This window comes from Typopeltis vanoorti, unplaced genomic scaffold, assembly GCF_054136105.1.
Source record: "Typopeltis vanoorti isolate ZY-2024b unplaced genomic scaffold, IOZ_Tvanoo_1.0 HiC_scaffold_582, whole genome shotgun sequence".
Lineage (NCBI taxonomy): Eukaryota > Metazoa > Arthropoda > Arachnida > Uropygi > Thelyphonidae > Typopeltis > Typopeltis vanoorti.
In genome coordinates, this window is record NW_028328134.1 from 21685 (window position 1) to 44959 (window position 23275).

Genomic DNA, 23275 nt, shown 5'->3' on the forward strand with positions numbered 1-23275 from the left:
TTTAAAAAACTTATACTGCGTTTTGCAATTCCCGTATTTGAATTCTTACCAAATTCTCTAAAATCTTCACCAAAAGTCCAGAGTTATTGACAGGTTGGTGGTTAGACACATCGGTTTTTATACCACCTTTGTACAAGGACTATCGTACTATTTTCTGTTCATGTGGGATCTTTCCCGAGCTGATACTCAAGTATACAACATGTCAAGGGCAAAGCCATTTCGGCTGAACATTCTTTTAGCACATTTTCTGATATCCCATCTGGCTCTATTGCTGAATTCATATGCTGGCTATGCAAAAGCTGTTGAACCCCACTTTTATGCGCCTTTATCTCTTTAACCAATGCATTGGCACTATTGTGCACCATGTTACGTACACCTGGTTGATAGGTCTTAATGAAGCGAGCGCTTATTATTTGAACGATCTCATCCACTTCTGACACAAGAGTTCCGTCTGTATTCACAAAAGTTATTTCTCCATATTTATTATTTTCTTTTAATTCCAGCGTAGCGATAAAATTATTTTCGGTTGCTTTTAGCACGCACAACAATTCCTTTTCATACTCTGATTTAGCTTTCAGCATAACGTCTGTAAAACGCAGGCCAGCACTGTTCTGGCCTGTGTTTTACATATTTCAAAATTATTCTCGTTCTAATTCTCACGATATTCCTTCCACGCGACCCTCTTTTTATGGATTTCTTGCTTAATAAGATTCTACATCCATTCCGCTCTCACCCTATTTGTTCCTTAAGCATTTTTTCAAAGTTTCACATGAACTGCTGATATATTTCCCATTCAGTAACTGATACCATTGGACCAAAGGTAGTATTTTCCTGAGTTTGTCACAATTTCCAACTTTGTAGTTCAGCATATAACCTAATAATTGGAACATCGATATAGTTACTTCCCAGGACAGTACAGCATGATCACTATCATCAACTGGTGGCAAAACATTCCGAAGCATATAACCTGTTCTAATTGGAACATCGATATAGTTACTTCCCAGGACAGTACAGCATGATCACTATCATCAACTGGTAGCAAAACATTCCGATTCTTAACTGAGACACCTTCTGACGCTGTCATGAAATATAACACTCGTCCTCAAGCCGCTTCTTTCAAATGCTGCAAAAGTTGTCTCGCAAAAGTCAGACCAAAGTTTCATTCATTCTTATTCGGAGATTTTTCTTTTCTACCCAATTAATATGTGGATAATTTAAGTCACTTATAATAATTACTCGCTTTGTACCCATCATAGTAAGTTGTCGATGCAGTTCATCATCCTCAAGAACAGAACCGCCAAGTCTGTAATAACATCCTACCATATATTTTATCCTGTTAGTCTCGACTTTACACCAGATAGCCTGAAATTCACTGTTACATGTGATATTAGTATTGTCTTCATGAGTGTCTACTCTAACTGGACAAAAATCATCTGATATCATTAGTTGTATTCACCTTCCTCTTCCATCTCTTCTGTCCTTCCTAAAAATACTATACCTTTTACTCGATTCCATTTATTACATCTGAATCTGATAGCGAGGTTTCAGTAATGTTGATAATCCTATAGAAAGGCCGCTGTCCCCACCACATGCAAGAAGAAAAGGAGTAGTCAGAAACCGGAGACTAAAACATGACAATAGGTCATCACACATCCAATAAACAGTTGTGGCGGTGTTTCACAGGGCAATCAAAGTCATCTCCCATGCAGGGGTTGGCATTTCCTCATGATTAGAATAAAGTGATCCTTGTCTCCGAACAAGACTTTTACAGACATGTTGTGTCTGCAGAAGGCTAGTTTGTTATAAACATAACAGACTAATATCATAAGCACATGAAGCTGTTATGTATTATTATACATTATTTTCAGGGGTCAACTTGGAAACTCCAAATAAACAACATTTTTACTTTCGCTGAAATCTCAGGAGAGAGACTACCTACATAATAATGTGCACAAATCATTTCATGATTTGGCGTTCGCGTCCACATAATCGTCAATAAAAAAATGGTCACTTTAGATAAAAAGAAAGTAGAGCAATGTTGGTTGCCTGTTCAGTGGAGCATTGCCCACGAAAATACCTATAAAAATACATAATTCAGGAACAAAGAATCTCTGGAAAAGGAGTTGGAGGTTTTTTTTTTTTTTTTTTTTTTAAGTGACTCCCATCCACTATAGTATTACATTAGTGGATTATCTTGCTCTAGAGACCAAAGATGGAACTTTTTCAAATGGTTTCAGGTCTCCAACTGGTTTCAGACTGTCGATTAAATTCCTCTTCCATCTAAAGACATTCAAACATCCGTTTCGGGATCTGAACTTACAGCCTGTTCATTGGAAAGCAAGTACGCTAACATGGCGGCCATCTGGATCAGCGATGATTGCCCTCTTCTGGATACACTCAAGCATTTGAAGGAGGTTTTTAATGTAAATATGAAAATAATATTCTAAGGACTCAGGGAGTTAGAAAGTGTTAGGAGTTGTATACAGAAGAGAAGTAATGTATAAAGCAAAAAAAAAAAAAAAAAATCAGGAAACCCTACCCGTCTTAAGGTACCGATGGGAGGAAGGAGAATCCATTTTAATCGCTTCTGTCGACAGCATTTATGATTTCTATTACAACTTAGTATGCATTAACATGAGAAACTAGCAAACAGGAGAAAGAGGGGGCGCTATGATTAAGACTTACAAACTTTTGAAAGGGTTATACACGATACCAACAGATGGAATTTTTCATTTTATGGAGGGTGAGGAAAGGACGAGAGAGTATCTTTGGAAGTTGACAATGAATGCCGTCAAGAGGGAGATTAGAGAGCTAGATTTTTCTCTCATAGAGCATTTCTCTCATCGTGATTGGAATGGAGTAGCATTAGATGTGTGCATTTGGGCACGCGTGCAGGTAATGTGAATGAATTTAAGAACAGATATGACAGCTCGTGCGGTTTATACGTGGTCTCTCTCGATGAGTCTCTGACTTTCTGGCGGTTTCTCTTAATAATAATAATAATAATAATAATAATAATAATTTTCTCCAGTGTCTCTTTAATTTTTTTTTTTTTTTTTTTGTCTTTGTTTTAATTTCTAGTCCTCACACTATTTAGGATCTTTAAGTTCCCTGTTTATTTTTCGAGTAATTATTTAAGGTACTTTTATCTTATAGTTGATTTTGTTGTTATTTGTATGTGATTCCCGTTCATAAAAGTCTCTAAACCTACAGTACATTAATACCATTTACGAGCTAAGGATAATCCGGTCATCCTGTTCTAGAATCAAACATTGCTACTTCAAACCTGCTCTAGATCAAAAACAAGCTACTTGAAGCCTCCAATAAACATGGATTCATACTACGTTGCCTTTAAGTTGTAGACGTAAATCATCTGTTAGCTATATCAACTCACATTCTTGTCTGATATAGTGAAGGTCAGTTCTTCTGAGTTCTGGAGATAAAAAATGCCGGGTTTCCGGGATGAAAAAAAAAAAAAAAAAAAAAAAGCATTTCTCTGTTCCAAATATTAATTAACTCGAAATCTGACTGAAAAAAAAAAAAGTTCTTCCAATCGGCGATTCGAAATCGAACGCATAATACTTTTCTTCTGGCACCCTAGTATTATGGAATCAGGTGTTGCCACAATATGCATCTATCGTGCAATCATATAATCGTGAGTCAGCCTTTACATATAACTTTAGAAGGCTTATGACGATTTAAATGCACTCTTATACTACCTGATGATATTACTGAAAATAAGAAAAAATGATCGAGGGCCATTCTCCTGATTTGTGTTAAGATGCCCTTTAAACTTGCATATTTTATCTCAGTCTTTTTACCCCAAAGTAGAAAAATTATTACATGGGTTTCAGATAGCACAAAAATAATCCTATTATAAGCCTTTTGGTTTGAGGAAGTCTAGACAATCAACTGAAAACAGATATTCTTATCAGGGTGCATAGCTTCGTTATCGATCTGATAGTTGTTGGCAAGGCGTGTGTGATGAAACACCCTAGTGCAATGAAATATCGGTGACGGGATAACACGAGCAAATATCCATACTCAGTATATTAACTCCGATGGGCATCATAGGATCAGGAATGGGATCTACTGATTCTATTATATCCACCCTAACAGCACTGACAGATGAAATTGAAAGACAATGTATACAGTTTTAGTTTTCTCCATAAAGCCTTCCCCCATTTTAAACTTCCGTCTTCATTTTGGAAGCTATTAAATAGGATTCTCAAAATTAATGTTGGTTGAAGTCGTCTAGAATAAAGGCTACAGTTTTCTGTGTCACTTAAAATAGTATCATAGTAAATTTTGTATACGTAATTTTTTATTAACAGTTATGTTAAAAAGTTTACCATGCTTGCTTTAATTAAAATATCAAGCTAGGGGTTGGAACCCGCTGTTTCTCCAGAACCGGAAGAGCTTTAATAACGTCCTTGCACAACTGCAGCACACACATCCGTATCTGCGCTGCCGCTTATCATACATCCGGAATTTCGATAGTTGTTGGGATTTCAATTTTCTTCTCTTTATTTATTCAGTATGTCTAATACTTGAGAAATGTAGTTAATTAGATATACGGACCAATAAAGAGTCGTGATTAAAATTCATATATACATCGATTCCTTATTGCAATAATTAAATAAAATAAAAATAACAGTAGCAGAGCTAAACCGAAATAGACGGATGTTTATTAAATGTACAGAGGCCCTGTAGCTCAGTTTTGCCGTTTTGGTTGGAAACGGACCTGAATTCGAATCCTGTTCAGGAGGCGAAGAACCTATATTAGGACTTTTCAGCTCAAGGTGAGTTAGTCGGTCTCATACCGTGGTGAAAAGATTTTCGTCACGGAAACTAATTTTACATCATGCAACCAGACAAACTGGCCAGAAGAATTCATGCAGTTTACACACAAGAATAAATATTTAGGCAAAAAAACTTTATCCTAAAGTATGGTTGGGCGTCTTAATTATTTTTACATATATAACTTATATAAAAAAGTAGCATTTGATCCATCGATATCGTATATAAAGTTAAGTACTTTGACCATCATGTTTTGCTACACTTCCTCGAAATCTTTTGGAGTCTTCATCTTCAATCCTACACGAAACTGATCGTAATCCTGATTAAATGGGCAATATCGTGCTACTTTGCATCTGCTTTTTTATGTTTTGCATAAAATAAAAGTATATTTAAGTACTGAATGATGAATGCTGTCAGCGGTCACACTGCATCATAACCCATGTGCCACCTTATTCTCTCTGTCTATTCAAAATATCCATTAAACAAAGGTGAAAAAAATATATAACTTAGATGGTAGGCATAACATTTGTTTTCATTTATGTCTGTCTTCTTTCAAAAGTGAGATACATACATACATACATACTGAAAGAATGTTCGTATAGGGCTCATTTTTCAGTTATCAGATATTGAAAAGGTAGCGGTGAATATCGAGGATCAATAGTACACAGAAATATAAAACAAATATACTGGTCGCTTGCCATATATCTGGTCAGACATACCGTTGTATGATCGCATGTCGTACAACTTTCGTCAGTTCTCTTTTCTGAGAGATCTGCTATTTCTGTTTTCACAGTGAGCCAACTGATAGACCTGAGTATACCGATTGGTGATAAAACCGCCAAAATAAAGCTATTAAAAACAGCTTTTACGAGTGTCTGCTAATGCTTGCAGATGAAGTGTGGTATTGAGTAGAAACTGAATTGTCACCGTGGGTTGAGACAGATCTTACTTCCTAACAGACCGAGGTGGACAAAAAAAAAAAAAAAAAAAAAAAACCGTTTATACTTGAGAATCTTCTCTCTTTCTCAACTACTGTACTATCCAAGAAGCCATTACAACTTTTGAGACAAAGAGAAGGAAATTAATTGTAAATATATGTACAACTGTATTTCTATATTTTCAATGTCAGTTTAAGAGGACCGAGATTCAGTGCATTATACTATTCATTTTTATTTGTGTTGACTGTTCTTTTATACAAAACAAATCTCCGCCATAAAATTCTTTCATCTGTTGTTTAAGTAGGAAACATCCACTGCTCAACTGTAAGCATTTTCACTGCTACCTTTCCAAAGCCATCTCAATTGTGTTCAGTTTTACTGTTCGCCTGGTTATCTAGATGGTCGACAAAAAAGTTCGACAACTGCTACAATATTTGGCAATTTCTGAGTGATGTATAGAAAAATGTTATGTCCTAAATCGGCGATATTCTCAACAGTACCTCTAAATGAAACCAGATACTGTTTATGATAAACATGACCGTGTGTTTATAAATTTCCTTCCTCCAACACGTGACTTGCCCTTTCGCATCAAGGATAGAAACAGATGATTTCGAAAATGCTATTTAGTTTTCATGAAATGATGCAAGTATCTTTCTTTGAAGTGTTATTAATTCCACATGTTGCTAAGGGATGTCCTTGACTTACTGAGTACTCATATGTTAGGATAAATAAAATAAAAACTGCATTCGCTGACGTACATCTAATCCGAAATTGTAATCAGCTACGTGACGTTAGTTTTAAAATACAGCATATATGTTCCTGGTCATTGATAAGATTCTCAAATCCGGAAAATTCCACTAGTTGCTGCGCATTAAATAATCCTTAAATGATTTAATGACTGTGTGGCGAAGTGCAACTGAATTGAATCCCGATTGTATCGATATTTTTTTTTAAACGATAAGCTAACATTACGCTGACTTATCACAATAAGTAAAATATTCTTAAATTTGAAAATTTCAGAATAATATTGACAGAAGAAAAGCACAAGAACACCTATCTGGATTTCAACCTTCCTCTACAACAACAACAACCTTTCCAAAAATTGTTAGACAGTTATAAGCTTGTTTTCTAAAATAATTCAATATGGCGGGGGAAAAAAGCTAGGAAAACCGTCATAGAACATAAATCCTAAAGCATGCAAGTGCAATTAATCAGCCACTTCAGTCAGTCCAAGGCTAATTGAGTCTATCACGAACGACAGTTTTTCTATTTATCTCCAGTTAGCTGGCTAAAGTAAAAAGGCAAACTTGTCTATCTGAAGTTTAGCTTTTAAGAGATAATTCTTGGTATTTTCTATCCATTTCTTTCTTGGTCTTCATGGAGAGCTCCTGGATGTTATTGTAGCCTACATTCTTTTATTTATTCTTCCCAAATAATTATTTTGGAATCTTTTTACTCTTTATTCATTTTATTTAGTCGAGGTTTGTGGAAAATTCAACGATTTAATTCTACGATGCATTTACAGAGAGAGAGAGAGAGAGAGAGACTCCCGAAAACTCGAGTTTTTAACGCGTAGCCTTCACAAAACGCAACATCACAATATATAGTGCTAGGATCAGGGACCGCGAGATAATGACAGTTTTCTGTTGTACTTTTATCATAGAATGTCTATGAAATAACTGTTAGCCTTGGGTTAGATATTATCAGTGACGGCTAAGGGTGGAGGTGGCTACCCATGGATCGCCGGGAAAAAAAAAAATGCTAGATTTATTATCCTTTCTCTCCTTCGTCATATATTTCGAAATGATTTAAAGATATGTTTAATATGAATTTTAAGTGGGGTATAGTTTTTAAAATCTTTTGGGAAAAGAAAGTTCGAACCACTTTTATTCTTTACTTCTGCATGCTGCGAATTTGGAAAATGTAAAGGAATTCCGACCATGGTTCTCTAAAGTGCAAATGGAGATTAAAAAAAAAAAGGAGTAAATCTGACAGTTTTTTCCCCCATATCATTTAAATTCAAAGGCGGTTCCGTATCAGAAAAACCACTTAAGATCTATACACTTTAGAACTCAGAAGTAAATGAATGAAATGTTAAAATGAGTTTTATAATTAAAATGAATGTAACATTTTTATTGATTATATTGATTTTTTATTGATTATTATTATTATTATTATTATAAAAACCTCTCAAAGACTCATCGTGGGAGGTCCACTGTTTATCATACAGACAGTTTATCATACCGCTTTAAATATGTTCATTGTCTTTGTGCTCACCACACTCTCGGGCAATGCATTTCAATCACTCACCACTCTCCATGCAAAAAACCTGCTCCTCACTCCCGTGTTCACACCCTCCTTATATTATTGAATAATGTTATTACAGTGTAATTATATTAATAATTACATTCTAAATTAAAGAATTAATTAATGAGAAATAGTATTTTTTAATCTGAAATGAAATTTATATTCAATATTTGTTGGTTTTACAAGTGATGCACAAATATGTAAGCATGCTATCTGCGCTTATTAAATGTCATATTTCAAAATAAGAACACTTGCAAAAATGATAAATTAAAAATAATATATTGTTCGAGTTGGAATTATACTGAAAACTTTGATTTTCAGCTTAGTTTTTATTACTTTTTAATTTTTTTAAAGTAAGTTTAAATCAGTTTTCAGTTTACCAGGTAGCGAAACGCAATGCGCTTGCTTCGGACGTGATCATAATGAAATTATAAAACAAACTCCTGAACGTGCACATGATATAATAAGCTGTGTGTAATAGTGGAATCTCCCGAGATGAATCTTTTGACTCCATGGATGTTTTTTTTTTTTTTTAAATAATGTATACGAGGACAAGTTATTAGAACAATATATTTATTAATTCTTTATTTCTTATCTATTAGGCGGACAATGCAGTAATTAAAGTTAAGCATACGAGGGTGGTCTGAAAAGTTCTCGGCCTAACAATGAAAAAACGAATTTATAATTTCAAAATTATTTTTATTTTTCAACATAATCTCCCTTAAGACTAATACATTTATTCCAGCGATGCTCCAGCCCATCATCCCGTCCCTGTAGTACTCAGTAAGATCTGCAAAATATCCCTTCTACAGTTGCAATCACCTCTTGATTCGAAGAAAAAGCGAGGAAGAGTTTTAGTTTTGGGAAGAGATAGAAGTCAGAGGGGTCAAATCTGGGGAATAGGGTGGATGCTCCAACAATTCATAGTGCAGATCCCTTAATTTTCCCATTGCGTGTGGGCAGGTGCACTGTCCTGATGAAAGATGATTTTTTCTTCTGCAAACCAGGTCTTTTCTCACGAATTTTTTCGTCTAGTCTGGTTAAAAGATTGGAATAATATTCCCAGGATATTATTTTACCCTATTCAAGAATTCTATTAAGCAAAGTTTATTTGTTAGGTGTCTAGACCATTATTTTAATATATATATATATATATATATAATTAATTTGAATGACTATACACCGAGAATGAAAAAGAATAAAAGTTTACTGTTAAGATACTACTAGTTTCGTTGAATAAATCCACTTCTTCAGGTATCACAGGCAAAGAATTATATAAAATAACAGAGACATGATAAAATTACATCAACAGATCTAGTATAAAACGCAATAGTACTGTACATTCATGTACTATTCGTACTATTGTGTTTTATACTAGATCTGTTTATGTAATTTTATCATGTCTCTGTTATTTTATATAATTCTTTGCCTGTGATACCTGAAGAAGTGGATTTATTCAACGAAACTAGTAGTATCTTAACAGTAAACCTTTTCTTTTTCATTCTCGGTATATAGTCACTCAAACTAATTTTTTATAACATTATCTATATATATATATATATATATATATATATATATATATATATATATATATATATATATATATATATATATATATATATATATATATAATTATCTAATGCAGGGAGAATTAATTTTCTCTACCCGTAGGAGAGGAAAATACGAAGGTGGAGTTTTGATGTATCTATGCATGCGTGGTGTATGTTTTGTATACACAAATTCAAATTCAAATTTGTATACACAAATATGAACGCAGCAAAAACTTTTGCTGCGTTCATATAAGAAAAAAATATATTGATACATTCATGAAAACAAATGAAATCCTGATTTTTTTTTTGTCCCATGTTTGAATACTTTACAAATTTTAAACAAACTTCGCCGATAACGATTATATCATTACAGTATAGCATTTTGCATGTGTAGAGGCATTTTATAAGAATGAATTTATTTAAAGATCTGTAGTTGTGTTATTAGTCACCTGATGATTATGGTATATTAGTCATTATGTCTAATCCTCATCAAGGATTAGGCATTTGTCTGTTCCAGCTTCAACTAGTCATTCCATTTTGCAAGTGGTCTTCTTCTTCTTCTTCTTCTCTCTCTCTCTCTCTCTCTTTCTCTCTCCCTTAGTCTATATTTTTCCATTTCTTTTGATAGCCGATATCTTTCCATCCTATATAAATGCTCTTCCTTTTTCTCTCTATATTCCTCGATCTTTTCGTTTACGTTGAAAATACCCAGCTCCTCTTTTCCTTTGATCTTTCTTTTTAACGGTCCATATTTCTGAACCATATAAGGTGGGAGTGACGATCATTTTATAAAATTAAGGTTGGATCGTCTTTTTTTTATTTTTTAAATTTAGTATAATTTTAATTTTCTACAGATTTTCTGAATTCATTTATTTTTTCATCTCTATACCTTTGTCATTAAGATATGTTATTATGTAACCTAAATAATTAAATTTCAACACCTGCTCTATTATTTGTCTTGTATGACTATTTTTGATCTAATATGATCTCTGCCTTTAAATGCCGTGATTTTTGTTTTCTTTTGTGAAATCTTTGGATTGTAGATTTATCTTATTTAATTCATAATTTTGTAAGTCGCCTGAATTATCTTGTAATATAATCTGCAATATATTTTGTCATATAACAATAAAATTATTAAGTTCTAATAGTTATAATAGTAAGTTATAATGAACTATTATAATAGGTGGTGCAACAAAAACGATGGATTATGCAGTGTGTGTATGGTGAATAATGTGGTGTAAACAGCGTAGTGTCGTGTAGAGTAATCTCCCACAATAAGCTCTGGGAACTCCATAGGAAAAGGCCATGGTGTATTGTATATTGTATAGATTTGACAGGTATAGTTTGAGACATGTTTTCTTTCATAATTTAATGAAATATTTTGCTATCTGCACATTTTATTCATGTAATCGCTCTAATTTGAACTTCACTTACCGATTTAATTATTTACTGACGACTAGGCAAAGTTCTTAATTTTATTATTCTTAATAGCGGTGCTAATTTTAACAAAATTAAGAATTGGAATTAAAGGTCTTTATTATTTATTCTCACCTAAGCATTTAATTTAAAATTATTTGGTTTAAATTAAAATTCATTATAAATATTTTCAATGTTCATAATTTCATATCACTTTAAGTATTTTATACGAACTTGGGATGCCGTTTGCAGGATCACAAATATGTATTCATTTCTTATGTATGTATCGCATCTTTATTAACTGCAGCTATAATTCTTTCCTATAGCTTTTATACAATATATAGGAAATAATTGTAACTATTTTATAATCAACACACGTTCACAATACAATATTCATAGTTCAGCTTTCAAACTAATTATATGTATATATAAACTATCACTTTCTACGAAAAAAAAGGCAAGAGTTGAAGAGTTTTTAAAAAAATAACATACGCTATATTCAGTTGAAATCGTTTGCATTCAATTAGGATAAAATTATAACAATAAACTATTTTTGTTGAATGCTTAACTATTTCTATCCATATTAAAAAAGAAATGTAATTTCTACTTGTATCGAACTCTTTTTACAGCAATAATAACAGCAAGGATAAGTGATCCCATTGCGATCCCCCCCCCCTAAAATAGATAATATTCCGAGAAAGTTTCTGAATATATACTATACATAACCTGATATATTCAATGGTTATTTTGGATTACCGGCATTCCTGATGTTCCGGGCTATGTGTTTTTTTCTCTTAAGTTACATTAAGCGATCTTCTTTTTTAGTGCAGTCTACCATCATTATATTCATAATTATTCGAACTAGTATTTGCAAAAATATGTGAAACGGAGCTGTAAGTTATTTAAACTGCATTTTAAAATATAAAAGTATTTTAAAGTTATCGTATGTGAAGACACACACAGAGTTGTTTACGGTCAAGTGGGCTCACACCTACTATTGGAGGTGTGGACTTCAAAAGAAAGTCTTTTGCTATTGGACAGAATATGCGGTAGAACTAGAGAAGTAACTCTTGCAACCAGCTCGATTAATGTCACCTGTTAGGATTATACAGATTAAATGTAGAATGCTTATGCATAGAATTCAGAATTTGGAACCAAGTCCTCACGACACGTACGCACACAGACACACTTAATTATATAAAAGAAAATAAGATCGCTTGCTGTATTATACTTTTGCTGCGTTCATCATTTCCCCCTCCACACACCCCGAAACACACACCCTTTATGCTTAGAAGATAACCAAGATGAATAGATTTTTCGTAATTTAAAATAAACAAAATAATAGCCATTATAACAGGATTAAACTGACAAGGATTCATATGAATAAAGCTAATTAGCAGTACTTCAGTAATTGAATGTATAAAATAAATTGAATATAACGCAAGTAACTTTCTTTCCGAATAACTGAAAAACAAAATAAGTAAATAAAATATATATGCACATTTACAGATCCATTTACTTATTTAGAAAGAAATTTGCATTTCCTTCCCTAATTTATATACAAATGAATGCAAATGCAAGAATGTTTTGAATGATTTTCAAATTTTATAAAAGATTTTAACATTCATGCTTCAGCTATTCGATAATACTATCTAGTAATCATAAATTAATTTTATATAAAGTTATTAAAATATTCATTACCGTTGCTCTGACTCGGACTGCGTCTTTTAAGTGCAGCCTAAGAAATTCTGACACTCCATAAACCATGACTCGAATATTGAGCTATGAAGTAAACACCGGGAATGAAGTGATCCTTCTGAGTAAATAGAAGAAATCGTTTATTCTGAGATTTCTTGAACACGCGCTTACATTCCTTAACGAGGAAAACATTCTCTCTATAAGCAGCTGTTCATTTCGAAAAGATCACTTCAAGTTCACGTATAAACCTCGCAGTAGTATATCTGACGTCATTTGACGTCTGTGATAATGTAGCGTCCTCTAACGGCCTGAATTAGGTTATCAGTTGATATTAAATGTTTTAGTGGAGTTCTCAAGGAAGAATACAAAGTTCAGAAGTCTCCATTGATTATACATGTACTTTTTTTTTAAAAAAAATTATCCATTGTAACTAGGAGTGATTACCTATTAAAAATTAGGAACAAGGACATGCGTCATAAAGAAATGCTTGTTTACTCATGCAGCAGTAAAGCCTTCATAAATCAAATAATTTACAAAATAGATGAAGTTAATTTGAAATGTATACATAGAGATTTTCTGTGCTTTTTAATTATTTTTAAAGGTATTTTTAAAGTATTTTTAAAAGTAAAAGTATTGTTATTATTATTAATTAATTATCATTAATTGTTAATTAAAATTATTATTATTATTATTAAATTGGTATCCAAATTAGCGCAACGCCTCAAAATATGCCATTCGCATTTTTAGTTGCCGTGCCTACTTTTCAAATAATAATTGTTGTGGAAACTGGATCCTGAAAGTCCCCCCCCCTCCCTCTCTCTTAAATAATTAAACTCATTAATATGAGTTTAATGATTAACTTGTTACCTTACACGCGTTAGGTTTTTAAATATGAGTACTCTTGAACAAATTATTGGGCTTATGGGATATGGTGGGATTCAGATATGAAACAAAGCATATTGGATCCAAACATTTTCTCAGATTTATTAAAAAAACTTGGGAATGCATGAAAATCGTGATTCAATCATTTGAATGTTTTTTAAATTCTTCATTTTATTTTCCGTTAATAATGATTTATTAGCAACAGTGATTTTCAATCTACTGATACCTTCTCTTAGTGGAATAACCAGCATATAGTGGAGATCCACTGTGCTGGAGGAGAGGGAGAGAGAGAGAGGGGGGGGGGGAGAACGCTGTAAAACCAACAACGATGTTTTTTTACTCTCTTTCTAAAGAGAGAAACCAAGAGTCGAAGTCATATCACTGCCTCATGATATTACATACTTGACTTTAATTTATTATCGAATAAGCCATTTGTACGCATATAACTAATGCATTATGAGAATCTCAATGTGTGGTCTATGAACTCTGGAAATTCGGAAACTCTGCTCTGGAAACCAAAAGCGATACTTTTTGAAGCCACTTCAGGTCTCCAATAAGGAAGTTGGTAGTATTGGTTGTTTTACGCTGGGCGATGAAATTTATCTCCCACCTAACGACAGTCATGGCCATGATAGGAACCCACAGCTTGGTCGTTGGAGATCCAATAAATGAATCCGCTAATATAATTTTTTCCTCAAAAATAGCTTTGGAAATTTGATCATATATGAATAAATAGCATTAGCTTTATAAAAATTTAATTTCTCTATAACGAAAAAAAAAAAAAAAAGAAAAAGGTAACCGTTTCTGGACAAAAAAGTATACACGTGAATAAAAATGTAAAAGTGGTCCAAGCAACTACAAAAATATTCTATATTTATAGTCGAACATGAACTATCATACTTTTTTCCCCACTGATATAAGTGAAAGATAGGCAGATGCAGGTAACTGGAATGATTAAAAACATAAATAATATAAATAAATCATAGGTCCAATGACAATAAACATGATACTTTGATAATGCCATTATTGAACATATTAAATTATTATTACAAAATAAGTAATCTTTTAAAGCAATCTTTTTTAATTCTACAGCGGATTCGAACAATTTGGTTCGAATGCAGCTGTAGCATTATGTGGTAGATGAGTTTCAATGCCCGGAGTAAGAGCCTGCTAATTGGTGGCAAGAAGCGGTAATAAAAAGTTCTATATTTGGTTTCTAAAGCATTTAGAGATTAAATCAACGAAACGTTTTTATGGGTTGGCAACTTTTCATGTATAGGAGTGATCTAAAAAAAACAATCGTGAATGATAATTACCAATTTTGCGAGGCATGTTAAAGAAGTCGTTTCTATTGAGAAGAATATGATGGCAAACGATTCGATGCGTAGAAGGAATGAATGCGAGTTTTTGGATGTGTGGAGTGAGTGAAACGGAAGATTGGATTTGTATAAGAGAGACGGCCTACACTTGAGTGCGTTTGGCATCAGGAGCGTTGAAAAATTACGAATTGATATAAGACCTAACACAGGGAATCAGGGAAACTGAATTCGGATGAGAGGAATCGTGATAATCTGTGTGTAAGAGCGACAATGGTAACTGTGTTAATGATGGGAATAGTTATTATTATAGAAATGATTATGAGGAGTGAACGATTCTGTGTTCGTCCGGTTAGGATCTGACAAGCATGTATAAAGATGTCTGCAAAAGTAAGGAATTAGATAAGTCTGTACACGAATACTAGGTGTATCAAAAACAAGGGAGTAGAGTTTGTTGTCTTGGTTAATATATTGTAACCTCATTTTGTAGGCATTAGTGAGACTTAGCTGTCAGAAGCAGATGTACTCTCTGGTATCGAGTGCAAAGGGTAGTATTTTGAGGAAGGAAAGACAAGTTAGGAGAGTAGGGGACGTGCTCCGAATGATATCAGATGATTTGAATCAAGTTAGAGTTGAGAACTATGATGGCAGTACTAGTAACAGTTTTTCATGTGGTAGCGAGTTTGAAGCATCTGGTGTGAAGTGGAGTCTAACAAGATTAAATACTTTGTGGCGTGTTGTTACACACCTGGTGGATCGGTTGCTAGTGCAGAAGACACAAAATAAACACTATGGGTACGAAAAGAATAATCATAATGGGAGACTTTAATTATCCGAACACCGATTGGCAGCGGCGAAATGGCATAAGAAGAATGAAACATTTTATTGAGCTGTTGCGAGACAACTGAATCATTTGTGTGATTATATATCCGATGTCGTATTATATTGGTGGGATATGCTAGAAGAAACTGATGAGGCTAGGAATCTTGGAGTTTTAGTAGAGAGGAATTTGAAGTTTAAAGGTCATATAGCAAAAATTGTAAACACAACTCAGAGAATAATGCCAATGCTGAAACAATCCTTGACATCTAAAGAAAATGAACTCATTTTGCCTCTTTACAAGGCCTTGATAAGACCTCACTTACTATTCCGCGCAGGTCTGGTCTCCCGGTTTCCATTGTAATTCCGATACAGGTGGAGAGACAGTGCAAAAGGCATCGTCAAAAATAATATTAGGGTTATGAAATACTGATTACGACGACAGATTGAGAATTTGTAGACTGCAGACACTAGCAGTCTAGTGATTGAGACACACAAACTTCTGAAAGGGTCATATAGGATTTTGGCTGATGGAATTTTTCATTTATGGAAAGAGGGGAAAGGACACTTGGGTATCCATGGAAGTTGAGAATGAATGCCGCTAAGAAGGGGTGAGGACTAGACTTTTCTCTCATAGGTTGGTTCTTGATTGGAATGGATTGCCATTGGATGTTCTGTGTGCAAGTGACGTGAATGAATTTAAGAACCAGCTGTTCTTAACATATTCCCTGGATCTCTAATAATAATAATGATAATAATATTTTATACTTCTATGAAGTCCCTGTGTGCGAAATTAATTCGAGCCATTTTAATGTCATTCGACAAGACATCTCCAACTTGAATATATGAAACTTGGATTTATAAGATCTCATTTCTATTTTAACTTAAATAGCAAATGTTTTGTTGTATTTTCCTGCAAAATACAAGTAGATAGCATTTGTAAATAAATACAGTATGTTGACAAAAATATTTCGACACTCAGTTGTAGTAAAAAATGTATTTTAATTACATTTCTAGTACCGAGCAGGTACTAGAAAATCTCCACTTGAATGGCAATTTCTGACACGTTGCAACAGGAATATTCTTCCATTCCTCCCTCAAAGTACCCCTCTCCCCATTGTTGATGCCGATGACTGCCGCTGTCGTCTGGAGCGAATTCGGCGTTCTAATTCGTCCCGAAGATGTTCGATTGGATTGAGGTCTCGACTCTGAGCCGGTCGGTCTAACACTTCAACATTGTTTTGTGGAAACCAGTCTTCTCGGACACGCAGTGCAGTATGGAGCATTATTGTGCTGAAATATTCAAGGGTCAGTGCCAAAGTATTTACACAGCGTCAGAAGCATGAAGATTTCCAGGTAGCCACCAGACATACAACAATGGATCAAGCCCCATCCAACTGAAATCATTACCATGCCTCCACCACAGTTGGAATGATAGTCCTGCCGAATGGTCTCCCGGATAATCTCCAGATCCAAACACGACCATCAGAGTGAAACGTTTAGAACCGTGATTCGTCGCTCCACTGAACCTTTTTCCAATTATCTAGGATCCATGAACGTTGTGAATACATCAGTCCAAACGTCGTTTGCTGGAGGGGGTGATGTGCGGCTTGTTCGCAGCTGGTCTGCCATGATAACCCAAGGCACGCAACTCTCCGTGGACAGTTCTAGTGCTGACAGATTTCCCTGCAGAATTTTCCAGGTTGACTACGAGGTCTGCCGCTAATAACATGTGGGATGCTCGAACATTCCGAGACCGAGCTCGTCGAACGTGGTCAGTGAGTGTCTTTGTCCTCCTAGAGCGTTTTTCTGCTGTGGTGGCACCATCAACTGAGACGTGGAGTAATGTCACGCACAGAAATACCATTAATGTGATACAACTACTATCCCACGTTGGAAGACTGTCACTTCAGCTGAACGCGACATCTTGACATCGAGTACAGTGCAAACCGTGCAGTACATCCCACCTTTTATTACCAGACTTTCAGTTTTGTGTAGACACTTTCTGAATATTTTCCTGTGATAGGATCCGAAGTTTGCATGCCACATAAGGTGTCCAGATACTTTTGTCAACGTTAGTGTATATGACTATAAGAAGAAGCTAATTAATTTATCCTATCTAATGTATTGTTTAAAACTCCCAGTAATGGAAAAATATGGTGGTGTTAGACATAGGTCAGACTTTCTTCTGCTGATGTAGACCAGGGATCCTAAAATGGCTGACCACACTTTTCATCGCAACTGCCGAAGGATATTTATCTTAAACCGTGGGTGAATGCAGTAATGCATATATATTTTAAATATTCTTATATATATTTTTATATTTTATAATTTCTGCATATGAAAACCATTTCTGCAGTTTTCATATTTCTGCATGCTATTTCGAAAATCCTCATCTTCACCTACTCTTAAAATTCAAGTTGTGAGTGAATGAACATGAGTTCCGGAAATAATAAGCACACAGTTGTGCGCAAATGTGAATTGACATTTACGAAAATGAGATTTTCATAGCAAGTTTCTGTCTGAATTAAATTTAATTGATTCATTTATAAGAATATATATATATATATATATATATATGTAGAAAGTATTTTTACCTTGGGAATAAATATATGTTAAAGATACCATACCAAGCAATTTTAAACCTGGTTTTACTCCATTTCCCAAGTAAGCAAACAGACTAAAAGTCAAGTTTGCGCCTGCAATTGATGCAAGTCTAACTGATCCCACAGGTAGTGCAGGAACAGGGCAACTCGTGGCAAAGGTGGAACAAGCTCCGATCACTAATCTTAATATTTACCTTTAATGCCAAAACACATCTCCAAGAAGGGGATGTATGATGTTTTGTATTAAAGGCAAGGGGCCACTACCCAGACCGGTTTCGACCTTTATTGAGGTCTCGTCAGTGGGAGCTAGGCTTAGAAATACCAAGATTTAGTAATACAGAGCTTGTAAGTATTTCGCCAAAACAAGTTACCATAAGGTGTTTTAACCTTATTAAATAAAAATCTCTGGAGGAGATATAAATGTAGAAAGTATTTATATATATATATATATATATATATATATATATATATATATATATATATATATATATATATATATCATTTTTCTCAGTAATTAACGTTTATTGGCATCAGTGAGTACTCTGTGATAACTTCCATAACGCTTTTTATAAAAAAAATCCCGGAAACACTGTTTTTTAACCGCACCCCCCCCCTCAAAAAAAGTTAGGATAACAGAGTTTCTGCTATTCTCTTTAGGAAATGAAACGATCATCTGAGAACACACTTGTGAATACAAATGAGTTCTCAGATTGAACAGGTATTTCCTGAAGTATGTGTGTGTGTGTGTGTGTGTGTGTGTGTGAGAGAGAGAGAGAGAGAGAGAGAGAGAGAGGGAGGGAGAGACTCTGCCTCAAGATCAACTCAGCTTCTCTTCAAAATGGCTTAGGCCTTAGACAACCACTTGCTCTCGTTATGCACGTTTCAAAAAATTACATAAACATCCGTTAGATTTTGTGTTTGTGTGTTTGTCCATTCTCAAGTTATTCCTGGCTGAATAAATTGTATTGAAATTCATCATTTTGAGTCCATTCCATACAGATATTTGTAGAGCATCTCAGTATCTGTTTTAATAAGATTGTTTACAGGGGGAAATGTTTCGAAATTGTATATATCAATAGTAATAAATTTCCTGTGAGTGAATGATATTCACTATTTATTTATTATTTGTTTTTGTGACTTCCTCTCGCGAGAAGCTGTAAACTTATTGCTTAGTACCAAAGGAAATGGGGATTTTTTTTTTTGTTTTTCTTTATTTATTTTCTATATTTTTTATTTATTACTTACATAATCCGGACTCCAACAGAGCGATAGAGCTTCATCTCCCATCAAAAACTATTCACAAACATGCATGCCCATGAAACCTAGACAGTTAGTTAAAGAATTGGTACGCCCTCTGGAAGACGCGACCAAGCCAGATTTAATTCACAAATGATTCGAACAAACAGTAACAATTTAGAACTGTTTGGATGTAATATAATGAATTTCTTCAATGAACTTTGTTCAGTCATTTCAGTTTCGGTTACAAACTTCTAGATAAAAACATCTCTCTCTCTCTCTCTCTCTCTTGAAAAGTAACAGCATTCGATTGAACTGTCTGAAACTCGTAAACTTGTCACGAACGTTATAATAGTTTTCATGACAATTCGATTGTGAAGAATTCGAGACTTTACTTGTTATGGTTGTCTTTGATCAATTTCTTACTTTTAACCGTTTATATATAAAGTCTCGAATTCTTCACAATCGAATTGTCATGAAAACTATTATAATGTCCGTGACAAGTTTGCGTCAGATAGTTCAATCGAATGGTGTTACTTTTCTGAAACGTTTTATCACAATAATAAAAAAAATATTTTTGTAATCGCATTTCTTGTATGGTGACATTATTCATTATCCAGTGGATCCTTGAGGATTTTTTTTACTTGTTTTTTTTATGTGCTTCAAAATGAGTACAGTATTGTTTTTGTCTCTACGTTCGTACGTAAGTTATTCCGTAATCTGATCTTGATGGATTTTACTCTCAAAGTAAATATTTGGAATAGATGCAAAAATTTTTTGGTCTGTGGAAAGTCTTCCCTGCTTCCAACAATCTTCGACGGACTGTCATGTCAGGGACATTAATCCCACTAGCTGCCAACTGTCTAAGTCAACAGCAGACAATCTTGGATTCATTTTGCTTGACGAAAATTCGGCTTGTTCGGATTAATTTGATCGGTGCTGTAGATGTATGTAGAACACATTTTGTTGTTCTTGTATATCATAATGCTTGCTTCTCGCACATTTATAATACATTATGGCGAAGGTCATTACCCTGACAAGTTTCGACTTTGTTCTTAGATTGAGTTCTCATCAGTGAGAGCTAATAATGGCAGAAGTTTTATTTAAGTTATAAAATTACTTGAATACAATTAATGAATAACTTATTAAAACCTGTTCATCTAATCCATTTGCAGCCTGGTTAGCTATGGGGACAGTGCTTCCGTTATCCAATGAATTTCATGCGCCAGGGTCTGATCACTACCCTGCTTATTGAAGATCTGAAGTTGCATGGAAAAGTTCAATGGTTAGTTTCTAGAATAGGATTTCCGTAGTAGCTAACCCTTACCCCGCCCATTTCAGATATTTTAGGATCGTGTAAGCAACTGAGCTCATCCGAACATGACCAATTTCTCTTTGAATAAGAAGAGCCCTAACTGAACTCTGGGAACCTGAACTTATATCATCTGGCTATTGAGGATCCCCCCCCCCCACCCTTTTCTATAAGCTACTTCCAGTCATCTCCCTGTCATCGATTTCTACACACTCTGCTAGGTAATCATCAATACCTTTGGCTCAAATAGATACTGATCATTAGAGTACTCAAGATGTAATTATAAACTTTAACATTGGTGTTATAGGTTGCACAAACAGAGCATAACCATAATCTGGCATACTACAAAACTGAGGCATGCGTGTATCACTTATGGATTTTTTTTTCTTTACTTACGAAATTTCACTTGTGAATTTTTTATTTATATTATCTAGTTATATATTTTTTCTTTAACACTCTTTATTAGATGTAAAATAATCCAGTTTTTTAGAAAAGTTTTTGTGGTTCCCACTCAAGAAGGGTTGTAAACCTTTAGTGTATTAGTACAGTGGGTGCGATAAGGAATTTTTATTAATTATTTATTTTTTTTAAATTTTAATATTTTTATTTATTTTTTAATTTATCTTGAAAATACCTTGCTCTAAACGCAGGACATTACTTTTTTCAAACCCGCTCAGACGATGAAATTCAGTTTCTACCAAAAGACTATCACAAAGATGTCTATAGTGATATTCGAATTCACAGTGTGTTGGTTGGAGAACGGGTACGGTAAATCACTCGGCCCACCAGCTGGCATATTTAGTTCCTTGTAAAATTTTAAATATTGTTCCTAGTTATTGCAACATATAATCTAACAAAATTATTTTGTTCAATAGATGAATATCTAAAGATGTAATTAAAAACTAAATAATTTTTGTTTTGTACAACAATGCTTATTTGCTTCAGGAGTATTTTGCATTTCCAATTTTATATATATTTGATTTTAATTATCTTCCATAAATATTTTGGAAATTCTTCCACGTTGCCTCTTGTGGTTACCATATTTTCGGTTCCAACAACAAAGCTAATTGTACTTGGGAACGCAAATGATCGTTCAGGGCTATCAATCGATTTTTGTGAACAGTGCAGGAACAGTAATATTATTTTCAGTTTCATCACTGAAAAACAGGATCCCAACTTTCCTTTGCATAATTTAAGCGCTCTCTGAACAAAGTTTATGTGTCTCGGTAGACAGAATGTCTGTTGCGAGGCTCCTTATCGTATCGAGTGAGAAATCTTCTGCGAACGCTTTCAGACTTTGAGTTTTGAAACCAAATTACGTGCTGTGCTCTTTATGCACTACTAAATGTTTGCCATCTTCGTTTACACTAAAGGAACGCCAAACAGAAAGAATGAACGAATAAAGAAAGTGTTTGATTTTCCAGTATTGTCCACACTTGTAATCTTTGAGATCGACAAAAAAAAAAAAAAAAAAAAAAAAAGAATAACAAGAGAAATATTAAATCAGAACTAGCAGTCAGCGATGCATTATTAACTACATCACAACATGGGCTAATCCATTATTATTTTTTTTTAATCTAAAATTCACTATTTATTTAAATTCTCCATTAAGATATACTTCAGATACCAAATTTATTTTACGACAGAACCCGAAACCAGAGGAACTAAAACACGGGACCTGTTAAATCATCAGTCAGCATGAAATAAAAATATGTTATGATATATTTTTTTTTACAAAAAGACTCTTGTTGCTGTATCGTGTCTTTCTAGTGTCTACGATGTACGATACAGATTTAAAGGAGTCTTGTGAATACAAAAACATAGGAAAGAACAGGCCGAATAAACTTTCTTTTTGCAAGAAGACATCAGCGATATATTTTGAAACATTACTATTGATTTTTTTAATTTTTACAAGTGTTTCCATCCAATATTAGGACACCTCTTATTTTCATTCCAACTTTAGTATACCTGTACTATTTTTGGTTCGGCCATTTCTATTTTAGAGACCATAATTGTCTTAATGGATAATCAGAAGAGCATCAACATTGCTCCTGTTCTCTGATTCGTCTTGTTCTTTCTCTATGTTTTGTACTCTCATGGTGCATCTTTCATTTATATGGATGTCTTTCATTTTCTTCCTTAAGTCCTATACAGCTATTAAATATTATAATAATATTATATTATAAATATTATTAAATATTATACTATTAAATATTATCATAAGATATTAAATATTATAATTTATCTTATATTAAATAAGATAATGCTTTCAATAAATGTGGTCAGTATTTTTAAAACTATTTACAAGTTATCGGCACATGCAATTTGAAGCGCTTATGCAAATATGCGCTACTTTTGTCCTTTGTCTCTACCTCCCTCCCTTTTTTTTTTTTTT

At 33.8% G+C, this 23275-nt stretch overlaps 1 protein-coding gene across 1 annotated transcript in view; it reads right to left on the reverse strand.

Annotated features, from left to right (window-relative positions):
• LOC150092118 (TBC1 domain family member 25-like) overlaps positions 1-12940 on the reverse strand; it is a gene marked incomplete at its 3' end in the record, with an annotated part of 31336 nt that extends 18396 nt beyond the window's left edge. Inside the window, exon 1 of the mRNA XM_090415293.1 lies at positions 12713-12940. Coding sequence (XP_090271419.1) covers positions 12713-12778 — 66 coding nt within the window. The remainder of the gene's footprint in view (positions 1-12712) is intronic.
• Positions 12941-23275: the final 10335 nt, after the last annotated feature.